The sequence below is a fragment of the Patella vulgata genome, chromosome 2 (assembly GCF_932274485.2).
Source record: "Patella vulgata chromosome 2, xgPatVulg1.2, whole genome shotgun sequence".
Lineage (NCBI taxonomy): Eukaryota > Metazoa > Mollusca > Gastropoda > Patellidae > Patella > Patella vulgata.
In genome coordinates this window covers 89,067,903-89,090,106 of record NC_065880.2, presented here as the reverse complement: position 1 = coordinate 89,090,106, position 22,204 = coordinate 89,067,903, and the positions used below count along the sequence as shown (strand labels likewise).

Sequence of the window (22,204 nt, the reverse complement as noted above, 5' to 3'; positions counted from 1 at the left end):
ATATTATCAATATCAAGTGACCTTTTAAACAAGTCTACTCATACACATACATATATATTACATGTACCTTTTAATCAAGTCTACATGTACACATATACATATATATTACATGTACCTTTTAATCATATCTAAACGTACATATATACATATATGATCTCCGTTAAAGACCACAGGGGGGTTGGATGTTCGAACGGTTAGCGTGTGCACATTGTATCATAAGGTGTTTCATTGATTCAACTGGCGTGGTTTCTATTCTCCGGTTGTCCATGACATGGTGAAGGTTAGCGTGTGCACATTGTATCATAAGGTGTTTCATTGATTCAACTGGCGTGGTTTCTATTCCCCGGTTGTCCATGACAAGGTGAAGGTTAGCGTGTGCACATTGTATCATAAGGTGTTTCATTGATTCAACTGGCGTGGTTTCTATTCCCCGGTTGTCCATGACAAGGTGAAGGTTAGCGTGTGCACATTGTATCATAAGGTGTTTCATTGATTCAACTGGCGTGTTTTCTATTCCCCGGTTGTCCATGACGAGGTGAAGGATCGCCTGTCCAAGCTCATGGGTTTTCTCCAGGTCCTCCGGTTTCCAAGACACCTACGTGTAAGCGAATTATTGAAATAAAATTGAACCATGTGTTAGTCCCGAAATGACCTAGTTTGTGTCGAGTGGTTTTTAAACCCCATTTCTCTCTCCCTCTCTCTCTCTTAAGACCACAGCCTGTTAAACCCGAAATGACCTTATTTGTGTCAAGTGGACATTAAACCCCATTTCTCTTTCCTTCTCTCTCTTTAAAGGCCACAGCCTGTTTCTCTGTTCAACTTAACTGAGGTATTTTTCCAGATCATTCCAGTCTGACAGAAGAATATGGAAGTAATTGACTTGTCTTTGTAAACATCTTCAACATACATATTTGACATCATGTACACAACTTGGATTAAATTATATCAATATGTTATAAACCCTGTTGTCCCAGATTGAAAGATGTTAATAGAAAGCTTAGAACTTCTTTATTTTGATGTAAATCGTAGCATAAGAGGGAGAATTCTTGCTATATTTAGCTGTGCATCGATACAGATGTTATCGATACAGTCTCTAGAATGTCTGATACCAATTTTCACTGAGTTAGGAGAAAAAATTATTGAAAACTTATAAATCTATTGAAAAAAAGTCAATGAAAAAGAAAAGTTACTAGACTAAAAAAAGGTTTTAGAAATTACTTAACACTGTAATCCGGGTATCATTCACATTCGTTTAATATATCAAATCTTTGTTTAAAATTTTTTAAAAATCATTTAAAATCATCAAAAATCATGTAATTTGTACTTGTGTCAGGTTTAAAGCTGTTACCCAGTGTAAAGTCCTGATGCAATATTGTGAAAGATGAATCTTCAATAGTAATATCAATCTAAAAATGGTTGAATTCCATTCACTATTTACAAAGATATTTACAAAGAGAGAGAGAGAGAGAGAGAGAGAGAGAGAGAGACAGACAGACAGACCCTTGAAGAAACAAACAAGCCAATTATTGAAATAAAATTGAACCATATGTCTGTCCCGAAATGACCTAGTTTGTGTGTCCAGTGGACATTAAACCCCACCTCTCTCTCTCTCTCTCTCTCTCTCTCTCTGTTCCATTTCAGTCCATTTATTGACGTTATGATTGTCATAGAGATATGGTGGTCGTGATATTAAGATGTATCCGTAAAAGCGTTTAATCTCCATGGAGTTTGTTCCATCAATAATCAGACAAACACATCAGATCAACTCAGTTACATTTATGATGAATGTTGCGTCTTTCTAAAAATATTTTATTCATAAAATATGGAATCAACCACTTTATCTAAGTTTATCTGATTGTAAACTTTAAAGATACATTAATTAATAGTTTAATAAAGAGTTGGTCATTCTTGCTATATTAATTCAAAAATAGATGATAAAAAAAGAAAATATTGAAAATTTCATTCAAATTACTTCATTCTCAGCCAAGTAATCATTGTTCGTAGTTTTGACAAGATGTGTGCACTGTGGTAACCAGGGCACTGGTATAATCGGGACTTAGCCTCGCTTTCCCATTTTTAAATTAAATTTTTAAATGACGAACCATTTTAATCTAGTTAAAATCTCAAGTATCTGATGTCATCGAGAGTCGATTATGGTCTTGTTTTGTTAATAAATGTCTAATTAATAGTTTATATAACATTTCAGGCCTAAAAAAAGACCTGTGATAGGCAGATTTAGCTCTTGCATAATGTATGTTTAAAGATGCATGGGAGTTGGATGGCCGAATGGTTAGTGTGTGCGTGTTTATCATATGGTCTGTTATTGAGTCAACTGGCATGGTTTCGATTTCCCGGTTGTACATGTAAGTGACAAGGAGTAGGGTCGCCTGTCCAACCTCATAGGTTTTCTCCGGTTTCCTCCCACTGCTAAAGACCCCTATGCGCAAGCGAATTGTTGAAAATAAAATTTAACCACATGATAGTCCCGAAATGACCTAGGTTTGTGTTGATCTCTCTCTCTCTCTCTCCCTCTTCCTCTCTCTCTCTCTCTCTCTCTCTGTGATATAGATCGCAATTCTCAGGGGAGCATGTCAGAATTTCATTTTTTTTTTCTGACTTCAACTTCAGCCTTTTTATGACACATCGATTGACATTCAAGAAACAGGAAGAACGCAGATTTTAAAAATTTGAACATGTAAAAAAGATTATGTCACAGAAAAAAGAATGATATATATTTATCGGAGCAATCTTTCTAGTTTCTTAACTCAGAGAAAAAAAACTCAGACATTCAAGAAACAGGAAGAACGCAGATTTTAAAAATTTGAACATGTAAAAAAGATTATGTCACAGAAAAAAGAATGATATATATTTATCGGAGCAATCTTTCTAGTTTCTTAACTCAGAGAAAAAAAATGTTTTAATGTCTACAAAATTATTATTTATTGAAGTAAGACTTTGATTTATTTTGTGAAGTTGATGAAGAATTTTTAAATATTTATACCTTCCTGGTTTGTTTATTACAATTGTCTGGATTTCTTGGGTCTTGACATTTATATAACCAGTAGTGAAAAATTATAAATTAAATATTGATGCGGAAAATCTCATATGTGTTAAAAAAAAAATGTGTGGGAAATTATTTAAAAATGGTGACAGATGCCATTAGGATCTGCGTGTAATTGTTCCAATGGGACTAAAGACTAGAGGTTTCGTGGATATGTGGGTGTGGTAGTGAAAGCAACCTATAGTTGGAATTCGATATAAGAGTAGGCCAAAACTCAGCTGTCCGGGCAAAATTTCCCTCATAGCACACTGCATGGCGTATGCCCGTCTTCATTAGCCCAGTAGGAGCAGAACAGTAGGACGTTAAACCCCATTTTATTTCATTTCATTTCCGAACTCGGATTCAATCAGGTTTAAACCAGGCCCATCAGGTTTTTCCGTTACAAATTAAAGATGGCCACGTCTTGTTACATGCGAGTAGCTTCTAAAGATTGATGAAATTTCAAGCTATCATAACTTTGTAAATACTGACCGGAATCAAACCATTTTTGGACTGATAAAGCTAATAAAGATTAAAGTTTTGTAATATTGTAGTTTGCAAGATAGCGCTAAATGATGCATCAAGTCCACTCGGCAAACCTCAGCAGATTCCAGTACCCTACATCTAGCCTTGGCTGTATGACAAAGTCCGCCATTGAAACTACTTTCAAGTTCCCCGATTACCAACGGCGTTGCCCATGACGACGCCTTTGAAGAATGCCTTTGAAAAATGTTTTATCATACAAATATTTCAATGTCTGAAGCTGTTTTTCTTTCAAGTTTATCCGATTTTCTTTAGACAAGGACAAGTTTGTGTTTTTCTCTCAAGTTTATCCGATTTTCTTTAGACAATGACAAGTTTGCACTGAAAATTCTACACACTCTTCGAAACGACGCAATTATGAGAACTTCTTTCTAAAAGCGGCAAGTTTTGCTAATAAGTAAATCCGTGCCGCATCGCAATTGTATAGGCGTAGGTACATATCACTTATCGTCATACAGCCGAGGCTAGATGTAGGGTATCGAAATCTGCCGAGGTTTGCTGAGTGGCATCGTGTCTTTAAGAACTTGCTGTCTGTGAACAAAACTCGTTGAAAACCACTCCCAGCTGTACAATTACTATATCTAAGCAAAACTATCCCAGATTCAAACCCCACCCCCTTTCCTTCCACCCCCCACGCATACCCTACTGGATTCCAGTGGCACATGAAATTGGTTATTCTTCACAGATAGCACGTGCGCGATGTATCATAAGGCCTGTCATTGATTCAACTGATGTGGTTTTGAATCCTCGGTTGTACGTGACAAGGAGTAAGGTCGCCTGTCCAAACCTTGTGGGTTTTCTCCGGGTCCTTCGGTTTCCTCCCACAGCTATAAAGACCACTACGCGCAAGCGAACCATTAAAATAAAATTGAACCATATGTTAGTACCAAAATGACCTAGTTTGTGTCGAGTGGATGTTAAACTCTCTCTCTCTCTCTCTCTCTCTCTCTCTCTTCAAGGATAGGTTGATCCATTGATATAATATTCTCAACATGAAGACAGGATATGTCTTCTCACAAAACTAATTGTAACATGGACGGGAAATCTTCCATTGTTCTTTTCGTTGAATAAGCAGATTGTTTTCCCGCTAGTAGATTGGTTGGAGCTTAACCGTGCAATAACTAGACATGTTCAATGTTATTGCACTCTTTTGCTGATTTACACTAGTTTTAGTAGAAACCATATAGAGAAGAGGGGTGGGTTTTCTGTGCAATAAAAACGAGCATGTTGAGCAGGTGTCAATGTTACAAGTCATTTATAGCACACTTCATTGGTTAACAGGTTTAACACCTCAGCCTACGGCCTCCTGTTAACTCATGAAAGCTGTGCTATAAATATAACTTAACACATGAAAAAATTATAATTATGGTGGTCAAAGAAGACTTGTCATTTTAGATAAACATGTAATTTGACAGTTGATCGATTTTGTTGCAACATATTTTTCTTGTTTTAATAAATGATTTTTATAACTTTGCAAACAATACAGGCAAAAATTGTTATTTTTACAAGTTTATCCTATAGTGGTCAAAGAAGTCTTGTCATTTTAAATAAACCCATAATTTGACAATTGATCTTGTTGCAACATATTTTTTGGTTTTAAAATATGATTTTTTTAAATTTGCAAACAATAAACAGGCAAAAATTGTCATCTTAACAAGTTAATGCTATAGCGGTCATAGAAGTCTTGTCATTTTAGATAAACCCATAATTTGACAGTTGATTTTGTTGCAACAAATTTTTGTTTGTTTTAAGAAATGCTTTTTATAACTTTGCAAACAATACAGGCAAAAATTGTTAGCTTAAAAAGTTTAATAATCCTTGCCAATAAACACAGTTTGCAAGTTTTAACTAGAATTATGAGACGTAAGTAGATTCTAGTTTTTCTTAGAAGATTGTAAATTTGTTTTGTGGGATGAAATGTTTATTTAGGTGATTGAATGAATAAATAGGTTTGACAAGTGGAAAGAAATGTGCTGAGAAATTGTTGGAGAAGAAATATAATTTTACCCAGGGAATAACGAAAAAAGATAATGTTTGTAGTACTATCGGACTTCTTTCCATGTTGTGTTTGTTTTCTTCATGATCGTAATAATATTATATAACACTACAGGTTAAATGGTTCTTACAACTTTATTGTTAAGCTGTAATTGCTTTGAAGGTTCCTCGTTCTCAATAATATTAGCTGCTTGGAATACCTGGGTGAGCTCTGCCCAGTCTCGCTCAACACCCTCTTTTATAACCCCCTCTTTTATAACCCCCTAATTTCTGCACGTCTTAGATTAGCCTTGACATTAATTTCCATCCCAAATATGGAATAAACCTCTTTATTTCACAAGACCAAAGGAGGAAACATTACCTTATTTGGTCTACCAACCATAGGTCAATTAACAGACAGAATTTGATGGATGTCTTGACAATGGTTATGATTTTACCAAAATATCACTGTTTTTTATGTATAACTATATATTCACGTTCATTTTAAAAGTACATGCGATTTGACTCTATAGACAGAGTGAAGCAACAATTTTTCAAAGAACCAATATTGTCTTAAGGACCAAAGTGTTACATGTTTTCTATGAAGTGTTAGATTGTTTTTTTTTTTATTTTATCAAGAGCTGAATGAAATAAAGAGAGTGATATTAAAATGGTCTCTTTTCATCCTTCCATTATGATTTTGTTTCCGGAACATATGCCATAATCCTTTCAAGCTGTCTTGATGAAATTTTATCCACATATCAAATTATTAGAGTAATTGTGATTTTTGCTACTTTAAGGTTTCTAAGAGTTCATAATTTTTGATTTCATGGAAATATTCCTGAAGTATTAATAGAGTTGCTATTTCTCAGTTGATGATGTTTGAGAGAGAGAGAGAGAGAGAATAGAGAGAGAGAAAAACGTCAACTCCACGCAAACTAGGTCATTTTGGGACTAACATATGGTTTAATTTTATTTCAATAATTCGCTTGTGCGTAGGGGTCTTTAGCAGTGGGAGGAAAACGGAGAACCCGGAGAAAACTCAGGAGGTTGGATTGCTGGAAAGTACATGGTTTTTCTAGACAGATTCAAACTTGTTTTTTTTTTTTAAAAGAAATAAAAAGATACTTTTAAAAAAAAAATAAAAAGATACATCTAGAAATTAAATGGCAAAGTCAGCTAAAAATACAGAATCTGTGTGGGGTTAATTTCCGGGAGGAGGGGGTGTAAAGGGGAAGGAGGTGTTGGTTTTTTTTTATCTGCTACAAAACTCTGTTTGCTTAGATAAAAATATGCCATTTGTTAGACCTGTTTGAAAACATACTCCATTTGCTAGAAAAAATAAGCCATCCTGTCCGAATCCCTGTCCCTCGGAAATGTCACTAAGATTGTCGCGATATTAAAAATCTATAGTGAATATTGACAATATGAATCATTTGTAGAATAGAAATAGCCCTATGATTCACATGCCTGATTTCCACCCAACTTGTAAATATTTAAATTGTCTTTAACAAATAATGTTAACAATTATTACCGTCTTGTTGTTAATTGGTTTACAAATACAGTTATATGTTCTAGTCTACTTGTATTCACAAAGGGCTGATAGACCCAATAAAACGTCTCTGTTCAATGATATTCAAACAAGTTTTATTGACCCAATATTATGGAATAATACGATAGGTTTAGGTCTATATTCTGGAATAAAGGGTCTAGGTAAATTCACACAGATACATGTACCACGGAACCAATATTCTGAAATAATAGGTCTGAATTTAATCATGTTCGAACGGGTCTGGATCCAATATTCTGAAATAATACGTCTAAGTTTAAGTTGGTAGAATAAAGAGAGAGAGAGAAATGGGGTTTAACGTCCACTCGACACAAACTAGGTCATTTCGGGACTAACATGGTTTAATTTTATTTCAATAATTCGCTTGCGCGTAGGGGTCTTTAGCAGTGGGAGGAAACCAGAGGACCCGGAGAAAACCAACGAGGTTGGACAGGCGACCCTAATCCTTGTCATGTACAACCAGGGATTCGAAACCACACCAGTTGAATCAATGACAGGCCTTATGATACAGCACGCACATGCTAACCATTCGGCCATCCAACCACCCTGGTAGAATAAAAGGTCTATGTTTAATTATATATATTCAAATAGCTCTTATAGAACCAATTTTCTGGAATAAAAGGCAACCACAATAAAGAAAAAGTAGCCTCATTAAAACTATATTAGTCCGTAAATTATTCAAATTGATTAATCCTAACAGAGCTTCAGGTTAACACCCTTGAATGAACCAGTTTTATTAAGCTCTCCCCCCCCCCCCCCACTGCCTTTTGTTTCAAAAACTGATATATACCACCTAGTAGAGAGAGAGAGAGAGAGAGAGAGAGAGAGAGAGCCTTTGAGTAGATATAATTATTGTATTAATGTAATAATATTCTATAGAACAAGGTAATTTCCTGTATCCATTATAACAGACTATATTTAGATCATTGTTAATACATGACATTTAATAGAACACATCATCACAACTCAAGCCCTGTTCACACTGCCACCGAATTACATCATCACAGATTTCTTAATTATATCTCAAGTCTTGTTCACACTTGGCACATTAGTTCTGTCACTGATGTCTTAGTTATAACTAAAACCCTGTTCACAATTGCCACCTCATCTCAACTCACAGATTTCTTGGTTATATTATCTCAAGTCCTGTTTACACTTGACACATCATCACAGCTCACAGATTTCTTAATTATAACAAAATCCTGTTCACACTTGCCATATGATCATAACTCGCAAGTCCTGTCACTTGCCACTCGACATAAACTACATGTAGGTCATTTTGGAACCAACATATGGTTCAATTTTATCTAAACCAGTAGGAGGAAACCGGAAAAAACCCACAAGGTTAAACAGGCAACCCTGCACGGTGTCACATACAACCAGGGAATTAAAACCACGCCAGTTGACTCAATGACAGACCTTATGATACAATGTGCACATGCTAACCATTCGGCCATCCAACACCCCCTTACTAACTGAACCTGGGTCCTTGACATTTATAGTAATTACCCTTTATTCATTATTCCTTTTGTATTATTTCAGCGAACACAACAGGATCGTATTTTGGATGTTTCCAGGACAACAAGACAGATCGTGATATGCCAAAACATTTTAAAGAATTAATCAAGAATTCCCCGCAAGCTTGTATCGACCATTGTACAAAGGGAGGTAAGTGAACTCACATTTGATACAATCTTCATCATTTTGCACATATTCTTGCCGAGTTCACAACAACAACTTGATAATCATATGTGGAAGCCTGAAAATATCAGTCTCAAATTCAGGCTTTGTCAGGCAAAGGTTCTTATTTGACTTTTTTATACACCCACGATTTCAATTGAACGTACATGTATATTGTCGTTGCCCCTGTCTGTCCGAACGTTCGTCCACAATATGTTTGCGAACACTATACAGGTCACAGTTTTTATCTGATTTTGACAAAACTTGACATGTAGAGCTTGTTTTTTTTTCGAAATTGGTATTTTCCCGACCATAACTTCCTCTGTCCATCTATTGCAAAATGAGAGCGTATGTTGCCTGGCAACCGCTGGTTTTATTGTTATGTTGAAGTGTTAAAAAGTGTTCTATCTGTTGTAGGTTTAAAGTATGCAGGATTACAGTTTGGTCGTGAATGTTGGTGTGATGATAAATTTGGTCGCCATGGTAAAGTAGAGGAAGGTAGATGTGACACGATTTGTCCAGGTGATAAATATGCTACATGTGGAGGTTATCTCACCATGAGAGTATTTAGTACTGGTTTACCAGGTAAGAAATAATCAAATTTCTAGTTTTAAGTAGCTAAGTCTCTAACTCAATATCATCCAAAGTCTTCGGCATTGAAAACACGAACTATTTGTCAATTTAAATCAACATTCATGGTGTGATCTTCCCGGGAAAAGATGGGTTTCTGATATACAATAAACATTTCATTGCCATTTGTAATTCGAAGAATGAGGCTAGACATATCCCACAAGTCATGTCAAACGGTGACCCCATATTCTTATCTGGAGAGCATGCGCAATAAATACTATCGGTGTGGACTGGAATAACCAGACGCTAGAGATTGCCATTCGATTGAGACTTCAGGCATATTTCACCGAACATAACAGATAAGAAATTGTTGTTCAATCCTTTTCAAATGAATAAAATATTGTATAAACTAAGAAACGATTGAATGTAAATCAGTTTATATACATTCATATTACACCATTATATGCGTTGCGACCAATTTTTGTCCATTTCTAGGTCCCAAATATCAGCGGTTTAGCTGGTTTAGAGTCAATGAATTTTAAAGATTGCATTATGCTAAAAAGTTTCATATTCCTTGAAGTGAATGAAAGCTGGGATTTGTGGACAAATGGTAGAACCAATTAAATGTACTAAACTTACTATACTGTCCGAGATTTAACAAATTGGATTAGTATCAACTTTTTTTTCCAGCTAAATTAAAAAATCCATCAACTTTAGCAAGCAAAGATTCTGTCGCTGACAAACCACCAGTTAAAATCGTCTTTATTCTCACGTTTAATGGTAGACAGATACGTCAGGTCATTCGATTGATACGAGCTGTATATCATCCTGATCATTATTATTATATACATGTAGATAAGGTAGGTTACATTATCCAGACTGATTAGTATATATTTACTTGATGAGGGAGACAGGTAATCTCATAGTCATGGGTTATTTTGAGTTTAGCTCTCGGCAAATTAGTCAGCTTCATGTGAGCTTTTTATATTTTACCAGGGGTGGTTTAGAACCTAAGCTGTGCGTGACTCATGGGTTTTTTACGGGTCCTCCCACTGCTATTAAGACTCCTACGTGCAAGCGAATCATGGAAATAAAATTGTATCATATCTTAGTCCTAAATGAACTAGTTTGTGTCGAGATACGTCCTAACCATAAAGTAAAGAATTACAAAAATAACCAGAGACAATACTAGACGATCACAAGTTTAATAAAATATGTAGCAGAGGAGAGAGCATGCGTCAAACATCGGATATGGGTTTTTTTTGGGACATACTTTCCACATCTAACCAGCGACTCATAGCACTGCATGGTGGTACATGGTTGATCTGATTGCCGAATTGCATAGTGCTACACTGCGTTTGCTCAATATCTAAAGATAGTACGTCCACACTTAAAGGGTGAGGGTACCCGAAAAATGCTTTCTGAAATTCTAAAGCTAGTGAATTGAAGATGGCACAAGTAGTTAGGAAATGTAATAAACAAGGGAAAACTAACATTAACATTTCCCAACTACTTGTACTATTTTCAATTCAATAGCATTAACATTTCAGAATAAAAATTTTCGGATAGCCTTCCCCCTTAAATGGACAGGTTATCTGAAAGTTTCTGCCTGTTCTCAAATCTAGCTTCTGTAAGTATTTATTGTTTTTTATACGCCCACATTGAAATGTGGTCGTATATTGTCGTCGCCCCCGTCCGTCCGTCCGGCGTCCACAATTGCTTGTGGACGCTCTAGAGGCTAAAGTTAATATCCGATTGACTTTAAATTTATATACAGTGTTTAAGGCCATGAAACGAAGAAGCCTATTGATTTTCAGCGATTTCCGATAATTACTGCCAGAGTTATGGCCCTTGATCACTTCAAAAAATCTTGTGGACGCTCTAGAGGCCAAAGTTAATATCCGATTGACTTTAAATTTATACACAGTGTTTAAGGTCATGAAGCGAAGAATCCTATTGATTTTCAGCGATTTCCGATAATTACTGCCAGAGTTATGGCCCTTGATCACTTCAAAAAATCTTGTGGACGCTCTAGAGGTCAAAGTTAATATCCAATTGACGTTAACTTTATACACAGTGTTTAAGGTCATGAGACGAAGAAGCCTATTGATTTTCAGCGATTTCCAATAATAACTGCCAGAGTTATGGCCTTGATCATTTCAAAAATTCTTGTAGACATTCTAAAGGCCAAAGTTAATATCCGATTGACTTTAAATTTATACACAGTGTTTAAGGTCATGAGACGAAGAATCCTATTGATTTTCAGCAATTTCCGATAATTACTGCCAGAGTTATGGCCCTTGATCACTTCAAAAAATCTTGTGGACGCTCTACAGGCCAAAGTTAATATCCGATTGACTTAAAATTTATACACAGTGTTTAAGGTCATGAGACGGAGAAGCCTATTGATTTTCAGCGATTTCCGATAATTACTGCCAGAGTTATGGCCCTTGATCACTTAAAAAAATCTTGTGGACGCTCTCCAGGTCAAAGTTAATATCCGATTGACTTTAGATTTATACACAGTGTTTAAGGTCATGAGACGATGAAGCCTATTGATTTTCAACGATTTCAGATAATTACTGCCAGAGTTATGGCCCTTGATCACTTTGAAAAATCTTGTGGATGCTCTAGAGGCTAAAGTTAATATCCGATTGACTTTAAATTTATACTCAGTGTTTAAGGTCATGAGACAAAGGAGTCTATTCATTTTCAGCGATTTTCGATAATTACTGCCAGAGTTAATATGGCCCTTGATCACTTCAAAAAATCTTGTGGACGCTCTAAAGGCCAAAGTTAATATCTGATTGACTTTAAATTTATACACAGTGTTTAAGGTCATGAGACGAAGAAGCCTATTGATTTCAGCGATTTCAGATAATTACTGCCAGAGTTCTGGCCCTTGATCACTTTGAAAAATCTTGTGGACGCTCTAGAGGCTAAAGTCAATATCCGATTGACTTTAAATTTATACACAGTGTTTAAGGTCATGAGACGAAGAAGTCTATTCATTTTCAGTGATTTTCGATAATTATTGCCAGAGTTATGGCCCTTGATCACTTCAAAAAAATCTTGTGGACTCTCTAGAGGCAAAAGTTAGTATCCGATTGGCTTTAAATTTATACACAGTGCTTAAGGTCATGAGACGAAGCAGCCTATTGATTTTCAGCGATTTACGATAAGTACTGCGACAGTTATGGCCCTTGATCACTTTGAAAAATCTTTTGGACACTCTAAAGGCTAAAGTTAATATCCGATTGACTTTAAATTTATACACAGTGTTTAGGGTCATGAGATGAAGTCTATTCATTTTCAGTGATTTTTTATATTTACTGCCACAGTTATGGCCCTTGATCATGTTGAAAAATCTTGTGGACGCTCTAGAGGCCAAAGTCAATATCCGGTTGACTTTAAATTTATACACAGTGTTTAAGGTCGTGAGACAAAGAAGTCTATTCATTTTCAGTGATTTTCGATAATTACTGTCATAGTTATGGCCCTTGATCACTTTGAAAAATCTTGTGGACGCTCTAGAGGCTAAAGTTATCATCCGATTGACTTCAGATTGATACACAGAGTTTAAGAGCTTGAGACGAACAAGTATATTGATTTTCAATGAATTTTTATGACTTGAACAGCTAAATCCATGATATTAAAAACCAAACAAATTCTAATGGTTTTCTGATAATTACTTAATGAGTGTATTATAAATGTTTCATTACCGAAAGAAGTAAAAATATGCGACAACACTTGTTGACTGCCCGGACGATTTAGCTGCTGTGGGCGTATGTTTCGTTGCCTGGCAACCTATCTTTTAAAAAAATGTAGGCTTATAAAAATGTGACAAAATGTTTTGATAACGACATGCCATTATTTATTACTTCAGAGAGAGGAGTACCTATTTAGAGAGTTACTTCCCTTGGAAAAAAGATTACACAATATTCGATTGACTCGTCAGCGTTTTTCGACCATCTGGGGTGGAGCAAGTTTATTACAGGCTCATCTATCGTTTATGAAGGAAGTACTGGGTATCACAGAATGGAAGTGGGATTATTATATTAATCTCAGTGAAAGTGATTATCCTATCAAGTAATTACTAATCTTTATTTACACAGTTTAAAGGAGCTAAGTCTCTAAATCATAAATCAATGTACGTGACAAGGAGTAGGGTCGCCTGTCCAACTTTGTGGTTTTTCTCCGGGTCCTCCGGTTTCCTCCCACTGCTAAAGACCCCTACGCGCAAGCGAATTATAGAAATATAATTGAACCATGTGTTAGTCCCGAAATGACCTAGTTTGTGTCGAGTGGAGGTTAAACCCATCTCTCTCTCTCTCTCTCTCTCTCTCTCTCTCTCTCTCTCAATATCATTTATCAATTTAGAGTTTAAAGTGAAATGAAATGAAATGAAAATTGGGTTTAACGTCCTACTATTCTGCTCCTATACTGGGCTAATAGCCATACAGTGTGCTATTGAGGAAATTTTGCCCGGGCGACAGCACTATGGCCTACTCTTATATCGAATTCCGGCTGCCAAAGGATCTTTTATGTGCACGCCAATGTATACACAGGACCTTGGTTTTCTGTACCATCCGAACAGCTAGACAGCTGTCCTTGTCCTGCACCACTGACCAAGGGGAAACCACGTCGTAAAATCCTGATGCAGGGATCGAACAAAATTTGATGAAAGTGCCACTGTTTGGGCAAATAGCTAGGATATATGCCTGTCTTTATAAACCCACATGGTGTAGCACAAGGGATCTTTTACGTGCACGCCAATGTATACACATAGGGCCTCGATTTCAACGCATCCGAACGACTAAACAGCTGTCCTTGTCAGGCCCTCCGTCCTGCATCACTGACAAGGGGAAACAATTCTTTAGCTAAGGGGATGCTCGATTGTCAGAAATGCAGTCAAGTGATACGGAATTCAGTCCTGTCACAGTTCTGTCCGTTCCAACCACGGAGGTGGTGTGAGTAGAATCGTGACATAATTAAACACAACAAATATGTTTCGGCTGCATGGTTGGTTGAGATATTTTCAGATTTTGTTGACACATGCGTTGTAGCCTGAAATACCCCCTGTCACTTTTTGGGGGATTGAGAAAATTCAATTCTGAAACGTTCAATCGAGTATCCCCGTAATCTCTAATTCAATATCATCCAAAGTCTTCGACATTGAAAAAACAAATTATTGGTCAATTTAAATCAACATTGATGTTCATCTTTACTGCAGAGATTTGAATAAATTTATAGTGTGCTAAATATAATTTATAATATTTATATTTTATCAGGAGAATAGATGAATTGGTTTATTTTTTAAAGAAATATAACGGCTACAGTTTCCTTAAATCACATGGTTCCGATACTCACAGGTAGGCATGATAAAATTACAGGTGCTTCTATGTGGTTTAAAGATACATTCCCGCGTACAAACTGGGTGATTTAATGGTATATATGGACCAAAAACATATTCAAACTAATTAATTTGTCATAATTATGCTTCAAATCCTTCTCAAACATTGTAATTGCGAAGGAATGTCCTATAAAAATTCGATTAAACCAGGTCATGTTTACGTCATGTGACTTACCTCTCTTTAATGATCTCGAGCTTAAGACATTGTGTAATATATTGAAACAACATGAAGGACGTCAGTCCTGAGCTCTTGTTTCAATATATTACACAATGTCTTAAGCTCAAGACCATTAAACAACTTAAAATACAGACACTCGCACGTGCTTTGCAATGAAATATGTCACGCGTGTCCAAAATTTCAACTAGTATGAATAATGTATGCTTGGCACGGTGCCTGTACCATTATTTGAAATAACGGTACACCAACATCAAAGGATGACGTCACATACCTTTCGATGGTCTCTACTACATGAAGATCTGATCAGTTGTACTGGAAGGTTGCATCAGTGTTCATACAAGCGGCTTTGGACCCTATGGCATCAGACATTTGATTAACCAATCGGCATTGATGTTTCTAGTGGATTACCCACAGTTCCGTGCACCTCACACCAAAAACTCGCTACAACAGACCGTTTCATTGGCTAATCCCTCACATCATCCAGAACGCAGGTTATATAACAACTCTTCCAGATCCTAGTGTAGTAAAGACAAGTAAAAAGAAATTGTGTGTGTGTTCATCTCAAAATGAGTTACAAGATTTTGATGTGTTGTATTTGTGAATTTTTTCAGGTTTATCCAGAAGCAAGGGTTAGAACAGACGTTTTATGAATGCGACAATCATTTATGGCGTCTGGGACCGCGAGCTTTGCCTACTGGGATACGTCTAGATGGTGGTAGTGATTGGATAGGAATATATCGTACACTAGCTGAATATGTCATACAACAAGATGATGAATTATTGCGGGGATTAAAAAACTTCTTTAAATATACTCTGCTGCCTGTGGAGGTAAAACTTTTAGCCTATTTTGTTTGTATCATTGGGTGTCTGAAGGGTTTAAGGCGTGAAAGTTAGATCATAAGGTCTGTCTTTGAGTCAAGTGGAGTGGTTTCAATTCCGTGCTGGGGGTTGGATGGCTAAATGGTTAGCGTGTGCGCGCTGTATCATAAGGTCTGTCATTGAGTCAACCGGTTGTACGTGACAAGGAGTAGGGTCGCCTGTCCAACCTCATAGGTTTTCTCTGGGTCCTCCGGTTTCATCCCACTGCTAAAGACCCCTACGTGCAAGCGAATTAATGAAATAAAATTAAACCACATGTTAATCCTGAAATGATCTAGTTTGTGTCGAGTGGACGTTAAACCCCATCTCTCTCTCTCTCTCTCTCTCTCTCTCTCTCTCTCTCTCGATTCCGTGCTATTACATGACAAGGAGTAGGGTCACCTGTCCAACATGGTGGATTTTCTCTGGGTGCTCCGGCTTCCTTCCACTGCCTTTAAGTTAGGACCCTTACCTGCAATTGAATTATTGAAATAAATATGTACCTGAGCTTTGCACAAGTAACCATAGTAACAGAGCTTTGCACAGGTAACCATAGTAAATAAAAACTGAACTATATGTTAGTCTGAAAAAAACTGATGTTTTATTGATGGCTTTAAGCAAAGGTGCTCGGTCCTAACTTGGTTTTTGCTGGTTTATTTTGTTTATTAAATTTTACCTTTCATGTTATATCATTAGAAGATATATTTTTAGCATATTTCATCAATGTCTTACGAAAACCGACTCATACTGATCAACAGTGAATATCAGCTAGCCTGCTACAATCACTGCGAGGGGTGACATCTGTGCGGGTTCATTAACTCACAGTATTAACTTTCTTCCTTATACAAATTAAATTCTAGAACATTTTTTTGAAGTATTAGAAAAATAAATAAAGGTTTTTAAAGTATATCTGGATAAAAAATATTTCCATTTTAGTATAAATGAGTATATAGAATGAGTACACTGGACTGTGCTGTCTATCTGTCATCCTAATTCTTATAACAAAAACTTTTGTTAAAGATACATTATGGGAGATTCGATAACAAGTTGGCAGTTCTCACTATAATAGTTAAAAACTAGATAATGTAAAGGTAATTTGCTGAAAATTTCATTCAAATTGATCCACTCTGAACCGTGAACTAAGCGATTGAAATTTCCGCCTAGACTTGATCATCATTACTAAAGTCAGTACGATAAATAGCATAGTCTCAATTATCCATTTAATCATTAAATCGTGAAGGAAAGTTATGCAGTAAATTGGCTCATAAGCCACTAAAGATCACAGGCTAGCGATGCCATCTAGAGTTGATTATGGTCTGGATAGGTTAATTAATGTCTAATTAATAATTTAGATAACATTTCAGGCCTAAAGAAAGACCTGCAATAGACAGATTTAGCTCTTGCATAATAAATGTTTAAAAAATGTTTTGTTTTTTTTATGTTTCAGTCATTTTTCCATACTTTGAGTCAGAACAGTAAATTCTGTGATAAAATAATTGATAATAATTTACATTTGACAAACTGGAGACGTAAACAGGGTTGTAAATGTCAATATAAACACATCGTGGATTGGTGTGGATGTTCACCCAACGATTTTAAAACTACAGATTTAGATAAACTAATGGTGGGTATTATTTCTTGATTTCTTTGTGTTTGGACGTGCTTTTCCCTTGTCCGCTGTCTAGTTGTTCGGATGGGACAAAAACCTGAGGCCCCTTGTATACATTGGCATGCATGTAAAAGATCCCTTGCTAGTTGGATTTCGAGATAAGAGTAGGTCTTAGTGCCACTGTCCGGGCGAAATTTTCCTAATAGCACACTGGCGTATGCCCATATTATTATATTATTAGCCCAGTATACGAGCAGGGCCTGACAAGGACAGCTGTCTAGGCGTTTGGATGAAACAAACAATTGAGGTCCTGTGTATACATTGGGTGCACATATAAGATCCCTTGGAGTTCGATATAAGAGTAGGCCATAATGCCGCTGTCCAGATAAAATTTCCCTCATAGCACACTGTATGGCGTATGTCCGTCTTCATTAGCCCAGTCGGAGCAGAACAGTAGGACGTTAAACCCCATTTAATTTCCCTAAACCAAGGCAATTTACTCCTGTAAGATATGACGATCTAAACATTGTAATATTTTTTATTTTCAGAATTATGAAGACAAGCCGGTGTTTTTTGCTCGTAAATTTGAAGCAATTGTAAATCAAGAAATTATCAATAGCATCGATGTTTATTTATTTGGGGACTATGGACAAGGTTTGATTTTTATCATTTTATTTGTGAATTATGTTACGGCGTGTTAGTTGGTCTTTCATAGAGTGAAGTTGCGTGGTTTCAATTCCCCGCTTGCACGTGACAAGAAGTAGGGTTGCCTAGTGGCTGTTAAACCCCATCTCTCTCTCAATCTCTCTCTCTCTAGTTAAGGAACACACCAGTCGTTTGGATTAGGAAAGAATCACGATTATGTATACATCCTGGCGTGCATGTTAAACAACATGTGATAGTTGGTAGTCAATTAATATCCAGGCAAACTTCCCTGCTAGCACATGGTGGGGGAAATGGCCGAATGGTTAGCTTGTGTGCGCTGTATCATAAAGTCTGTCATCGAGTCAACTGGCATGGTTTCGATCCCCGGTTGTACGTGACAAGAAAGTAGGGTCCTACCTCGTGAGTTTTCTCCGGATCCTCCGGTTTCCTCCCACTGCTAAAGACCCCTCCTACAGGCAAGCGAATTATTGAATTAAAATTTGACCATATGTTAGTCCCAAAATTACCTAGTTAGTGTTGAGTGGTTGTTAAACTCTCTCTCTCTCTCTCTCTCTCTCTCTCTCTCTCTCTCTCATGCTGATCTTCACACTAGAGCACCCCCAATTTATTTATTTTTTTTTTTTATCTTTTGTATTTCAGATATGACAGCTTTATCTAATTACTGGCAAAATGAGTTTCATCATCTGGATAAAAATACGAAAACTAGAGACGCTTACCTTACAGCCTATCATTCATTCATGAGGAGAGGACTTCTCTTATTGGCTGAACAATTTGCTACCTGTAAATATCGACCAATCAAAGTGCTAGAAGCTAATATAATCTACGAATCAGATCATTTCCATGGGTTACTTGTGTTATATCAAGCAGAAGATGTGACCTCTGGAAAGGTCATTACTATGGAAACTCATATGCATCCGAAAACACATTATTCAGTGTTAAATCCCATTGGTTCAATTGGGCGACTTTTGACCCTCGAGATCGGCACAAACTTTGATCCCAAGGAGTTGATTTTCCGTAACTATGCATCGCTTATTGGACCGTATGACGAGCCGGTATTGCGCCATGTTTGGGGTCCTGGGACAGAATTCATAATATCAGTGGCCTGGATTGATCCTTCTAATGTGATAGCCGCATCTTACGATGTAAAAATACCTGCATCTTCGCATATAGGCAACCATAATCCTTTGTTAAAATCCCCGTTGAGACCCGGAATTTGGAGAGTAAGACTGATGGAGAATCTCAAATTAGTAGCAGAAACGAAATTCCTTGTGTTCCCGCTCCAGTTTTACCAAGCTAGATCCATTTCCACGAGCGACATTCATCAAGCTCACTCGGGTCCCGACGGACATTACGCCAAAAAAGACTTTTCAGAATTACGGACAGTGTTAAAAGTGCCAAAAGACGAGAGATTAGAAACAAATGCGTTGACAAATGCTCGGAAGGTCGGTAAAAACTTGGAGAAATGGATCGACGAATTATCTCCCTTATTTTGGCAGGTCCAGAATAGTTGTGCAATAGAGGACGTGAGTAGTAAACAGTGTCCACAAGTCGCAAAGTGCCGATTAGTTTCATGGAGTTCTCGATCTCCTGATCCCAAATCCGAACTTTCAGCCATAGTCACTAAATTAAAATCGTTTCGAAGGAGATGACCATCGTTTACAAATAGAAAAATCGAAGATAAAATGATTTGTGTTGATTACGGATATTTTAAATCCCAAATTTTCCATGATCCCATTTTATAAAATTTTTTTAAAAAATTTAATTTAATTGAGTCCGATTGTTAGTATTTAAAATTTTAGACGCAGATTTTTCATTTTATTTCGACGCTTGTACATTTTAAACCAAATCTTATCTTATTTGAGATATTTTCAGAATTTTAAAGCATTTTTTACAGAACTTTTTTTTTTATTTTAAAAATGATAAATTGACTCAATTTATTTTTAAAATGATAAATTGACTCAATTTTTTTTAAAAATGATAAATTGACTCAATTTTTTTTTAAAATGATAAAATGACTCAATTTTTTTTAAAAATGATAAATTGACTCAATTTATTTTAAACATTTGAAATTGAATTTTAATGGAAAAGAATTGACTCATTTTGTATTTTAAAAGAGGTTTCGATGATTTTTAGCTTTGATGAATTTAAAAAAAAAGGATGGAAATCAGTTTCTCCTCATATTTAGAAATTTTTAAGAATGAGTTGTACCAATGAAATCTTTATTTGAGAATCTGAATATATTTTGATTTAAGTGATTTATTATTAAGCTTATTATAAATAATATTTATATCAGTATCTATATATATATGTTATATTGTTTCAATATGGCCGGAAGAGGTTCAAGAGAACTGACAACGTTAGCCATAAACGTGTGTTTATTTCTTATTTCAACGTAATTTTATATATATAAAATATATACATTAATATATACAAATAACGGGCAGCATACTGATAAAGAGGAAAATAATCATTTCAAAAACAAAAAAATAGAAAGTTCAAATTTGAAAAATAGAATTGAATTAATTATTAGAAATCTATTTGTATAAGCGCATAGTGTATCACCTCAGTAGTCATGACATCGATTCTGGGCGTGATCAGCTTATCTTCAGCCAGTCGTCAGCCAAGGTTCGAATTTAAACAATTGTTTGTATCTAAGACAAAAAAAAAGTCATTTTCGGGGATTTTTTTTGGTAATACAGTTAGATGAGGTTCTAACTATTCTCAATGAAGGAATGACCGATTCGTGTTGAAATGATCGTCTAAAGATGATTGACCATTTTTGTGAACAACTATAGTCGATAGATAAAATGGCGCCGTTTTATAAAATTATAAATTGTTTCTGTTTCTATTGATTAGATTATAATTAATATACGTGAGAAAAAGGAAAAATTTTAACATGAAATGGAGTTATATTGTCATCACTCCTGTACGCCCGTCCACCCATCCATTAATAATTCCTGTAAGTGCGCTACTGGTCAAAGTTTGTTTAACATGCTGTGATTGTTTTGCAAGGACTAACCAGGAATCAAACTTGCCCATCAATTCTAGCCACAATTATTGCATCTGAAAAATTGAAAGTCACCCTTAGAAATGCTACTGGTGGACGTATATTCATTGCTTGGAAACTCATTCTTAAAGAATGCATGTGATCTATTAGAAATTTTTGTATTAATCTTCATTTTGTCAGTATTCTGTTTCATAATATGATCTAATTATTAACAACTTCAAAACCAATAAAACTTCAAAGCTTATTTAAATAATATAAATATTAAAAACTTCAAAGCTTATTTAAATAATATATATATACTAAAAACTTCAAAGCTTATTTAAATAATATATATATATATACTATTTAAATAATATAGATATTAATAACGTCAAAGTTTATTTAATAATATAAATAATATATTCAAAGCTTATTTAAATAATATAAATATTAAAAACTTCAAAGCTTTTTTTAGATAATATAAATATTAAAAATTTCAAAGCTTATATAATTTTATTAATGCTTATTTAGGCTACACCTGTTTGAATTTTTGTTCTTCACGAACACCTGTTAAGAAAATTGTTTCTAATTATTTCTGGGGGAAAAAAAACTAAATAAAAAATCGAAATATGATTTTCCTTCAGAAGCCTTTAGTTCCAAATTTTTGAATGATTTACGAGAGTTAGTTGACTATTTATTTATGAAGATGTGAAAGAACGCAAAATTATACTGCTTTGGCCTTACATGTACATGTAATCTTTATTTACTTGCCTTTTAACTGTAAATATTGACAATATGCCAATCGTGAGTTATTACATGTTATTTGATAGCTTGTCAAAGATAATATTAGAAAATGCATGTATCTTTATTGCGATGATATTCCTGTATTGGGAAGCTCTAGCGTGAATGTGATTTATATAGTTATATTGTTCATAAACAGGCAGTCGAAATGTATGTAACTTCATAGATTCGTATTGAATGATCTCTGATCTAGACAGATCATTTAAACTACGCAACAGTAGAAACCCAATGGTTTTCTATGATTCTCAATTGATTTAAACAGTTGGCCAACAATGGTTTGAAACTAAACAGGGGTTTGGATGGCCGAATGGTTACC

General features: G+C 35.6%; 1 protein-coding gene across 1 annotated transcript in view; it reads left to right on the top strand.

Moving 5' to 3' along the window:
• The window catches only part of LOC126810054 (xylosyltransferase 2), a 70,097-nt gene extending 50,124 nt beyond the window's left edge, over window positions 1-19,973 (top strand). Inside the window, exons 3-11 of the mRNA XM_050535001.1 lie at window positions 8,670-8,795; window positions 9,225-9,392; window positions 10,068-10,237; window positions 13,264-13,466; window positions 14,669-14,749; window positions 15,580-15,796; window positions 17,274-17,450; window positions 17,984-18,089; window positions 18,741-19,973. Of these exons, the coding sequence (XP_050390958.1) occupies window positions 8,670-8,795; window positions 9,225-9,392; window positions 10,068-10,237; window positions 13,264-13,466; window positions 14,669-14,749; window positions 15,580-15,796; window positions 17,274-17,450; window positions 17,984-18,089; window positions 18,741-19,750 (2,258 nt within the window). The 3' untranslated portion in view covers window positions 19,751-19,973. The remainder of the gene's footprint in view (window positions 1-8,669; window positions 8,796-9,224; window positions 9,393-10,067; window positions 10,238-13,263; window positions 13,467-14,668; window positions 14,750-15,579; window positions 15,797-17,273; window positions 17,451-17,983; window positions 18,090-18,740) is intronic.
• The last annotated feature ends 2,231 nt before the right edge of the window (window positions 19,974-22,204 follow it).